Source organism: Magnolia sinica, chromosome 2 (genome assembly GCF_029962835.1).
Source record: "Magnolia sinica isolate HGM2019 chromosome 2, MsV1, whole genome shotgun sequence".
NCBI lineage: Eukaryota > Viridiplantae > Streptophyta > Magnoliopsida > Magnoliales > Magnoliaceae > Magnolia > Magnolia sinica.
The window spans coordinates 133,403,625-133,405,850 of record NC_080574.1 but is presented as its reverse complement, the minus strand read 5'-3'; the positions used below and the strand labels follow the sequence as shown (position 1 = coordinate 133,405,850).

The following is a 2,226-nucleotide window of genomic DNA, read 5'->3' as shown; positions in this document are numbered from 1 at the left end:
GTGGGGTCCACTCATCACATGGGCCAGACATGTATAAGGAAGGCCAATTGAGGACTGTGGCCCACCTGAAGTATTATTATACAATGATGATAGAACAGGGACGAGTACACCAGTTTTTCAGTTTGTACAGGTGGGGCCCAAAATTCGCTGCCATGTGTCCTGATGGAATCATCACCATTCGATCAACAGAAGGACAAAAATCGCACGGCTAAGATCTTGTAAACTGGGAAGAATGACGATGGGCAATCAACTGTCCAGTCATACCATACCAACGGTATGGATCACTCGACCATGACGAAGCCCACTCGCACAAAGTACAAACCCGAACCTGCAGTACAACCACCGTCCATCGGATGGTTGCCCAATCCAACGGCTGCAAATACATCATCTCGATGAACGGTGGTCATGCATAACATGTGATACTAACACGTGCATCACGCACTCCACCAAGCAGCAAAATAAAGTACGAAAATAAGAGAAGAACTCTAATTTCATTTTTCATTAGAAAAAGAAAAAAAGAAAAAAAGAAGAACAAATCATATAATTTCTCTTCGGCATTTTACAGAAAATATTTACCCAAAAAGAAAAAAAATAAAGAAAAACCCTAAAAAAACCGGTGCATCTGGATTCTAGAACGGATGCAGGCTCCTGCTCAGGCCGTTCACGTTAGCAAAGAACCCCACCAGATCTTGCCTGTACGGAAGGAACGACCGCCGTCGATCTCCCTCGCTCATCATCCGATTCCTCAAATAATGCATCTCGTGCGCTGATACCTCTCTCTTTCCCTTCTTCCCGCCAACCACCACCTTCTCCTTTCTCCTTTCTTCCTTCAACACCGTTCCCCTCTTCTCCCCTCCTTTAATCGCATCCGTTGATAAAAATACCATGGTATCCTGACCGTTGCTGCTGCTCCGATGCATCAGATCCCGGAACCGCCACACCTTCGACGATCCCGTCGAATTGCTCTTCTTGCATCGGTCCGGAGACACCGCCGCCTCCGCACGAGCTGATTTCGTCGACCTCGGCGTCCAGACGCAGTAGCTACCAGAGGGGATCTCGTCGAGTGTGACAGATTCGGACGAAGACGACGGAGATAGAGCTGGAGGATCGCGCCCTTCCGCCAGGAGCTTCCGCATAGGGAGTCGGATCGAAGGGCCGTAGTTCTGCTCGTGGTTTCCCTCATCAGAGCCTTGGGATTCTGAGAAGACGAGATCACTGTTAAATATCGGCCAGATCGGGCGGATCTGGCCGTCAGAGAAGACATCATCGGCGGAGATCGGCGGAGCGCAGGGATCGCGTGGTACGAACGCGAATTCAAAATCGTCGTCGTCGTCTTCGTTAGCTTCATCTTCTTCTCCTTCTCCCGCGTTTTCGACTACAGAGATTTCTAGCTGTGGTAGCTCGAGAGATATCTGCTCTTCTTCCAAGGGGCATTCTTGCAGCGGATTGAGGGATATCTGTTCCAGGTGAGCCGCAGCGTCTGAGATGAGAAACTCCTCTTCATTTTCTTCTCCCTCTCTGTTGATTTCGTCAACGACTCTGGAAGCAATTTCAGCAAATCGAGAGGAGGAATAGCTGCTGAAGGTAGGAGAGACGGAGAGGATCGAATTCCCCTGCATTTGAAGCATTTTCCTGATTTTCTCTGGAAATCTTTCTGATTTTCTGCCTTTTCTTTCTTGGGATTTCTCTCTGAGTTCTCAGGGATTTGGATTCGGGTGAAGTGGAAAAAGAGAGGGCCGGGGTTTTTATAGGAGTAATATCGAGGGGTAAAATGGGAATAAAAGATAGGCGCGTTTGCAGTGGGAAGGAATTACGCATGACATGAAAAACGGAGATTTTGACGCTTTGACGGCCACTTGTTCCTTGACCTGCACGCTACACGTGTGAGTATTGACACGTGCCACGGGGTTCGTATGTGCCGATGTCATCTAGAAGGTCAGCTGCTACGAAGCACGGAAGGAGGGAACGATCTTGTAGTCCGCGGGATACTGAAGTGAATTCGACATCGGCTATTTGGCGCATGGATTTGGATGATCGGGACCGTTCAATTGAGAGGCCCACGATGGATTGGACATCCTAAATTGAACTACAAAAGATCGTAGCCATACGAACTATTTACAGGCAATTATAGAATGGTGAAGGTTTTGTTATTCATGTCCATCTTTCAATGGTTATGATCATGTTGACAGACGGTGGTGACTGTCCATTGGCTATCTATGGTGGGGC

At 48.2% G+C, this 2,226-nt stretch overlaps 1 protein-coding gene across 1 annotated transcript; it reads right to left on the bottom strand.

Annotated features, from left to right (window-relative positions):
• Positions 1 to 474: 474 nt before the first annotated feature.
• Positions 475 to 1,801, bottom strand: LOC131237717 (uncharacterized). The gene has a single exon (XM_058235650.1). It carries the CDS (start codon positions 1,626 to 1,628, stop codon positions 630 to 632), a length of 999 nt encoding a protein of 332 aa, XP_058091633.1. The 5' UTR covers positions 1,629 to 1,801; the 3' UTR covers positions 475 to 629.
• Between the last annotated feature and the right edge of the window lie 425 nt (positions 1,802 to 2,226).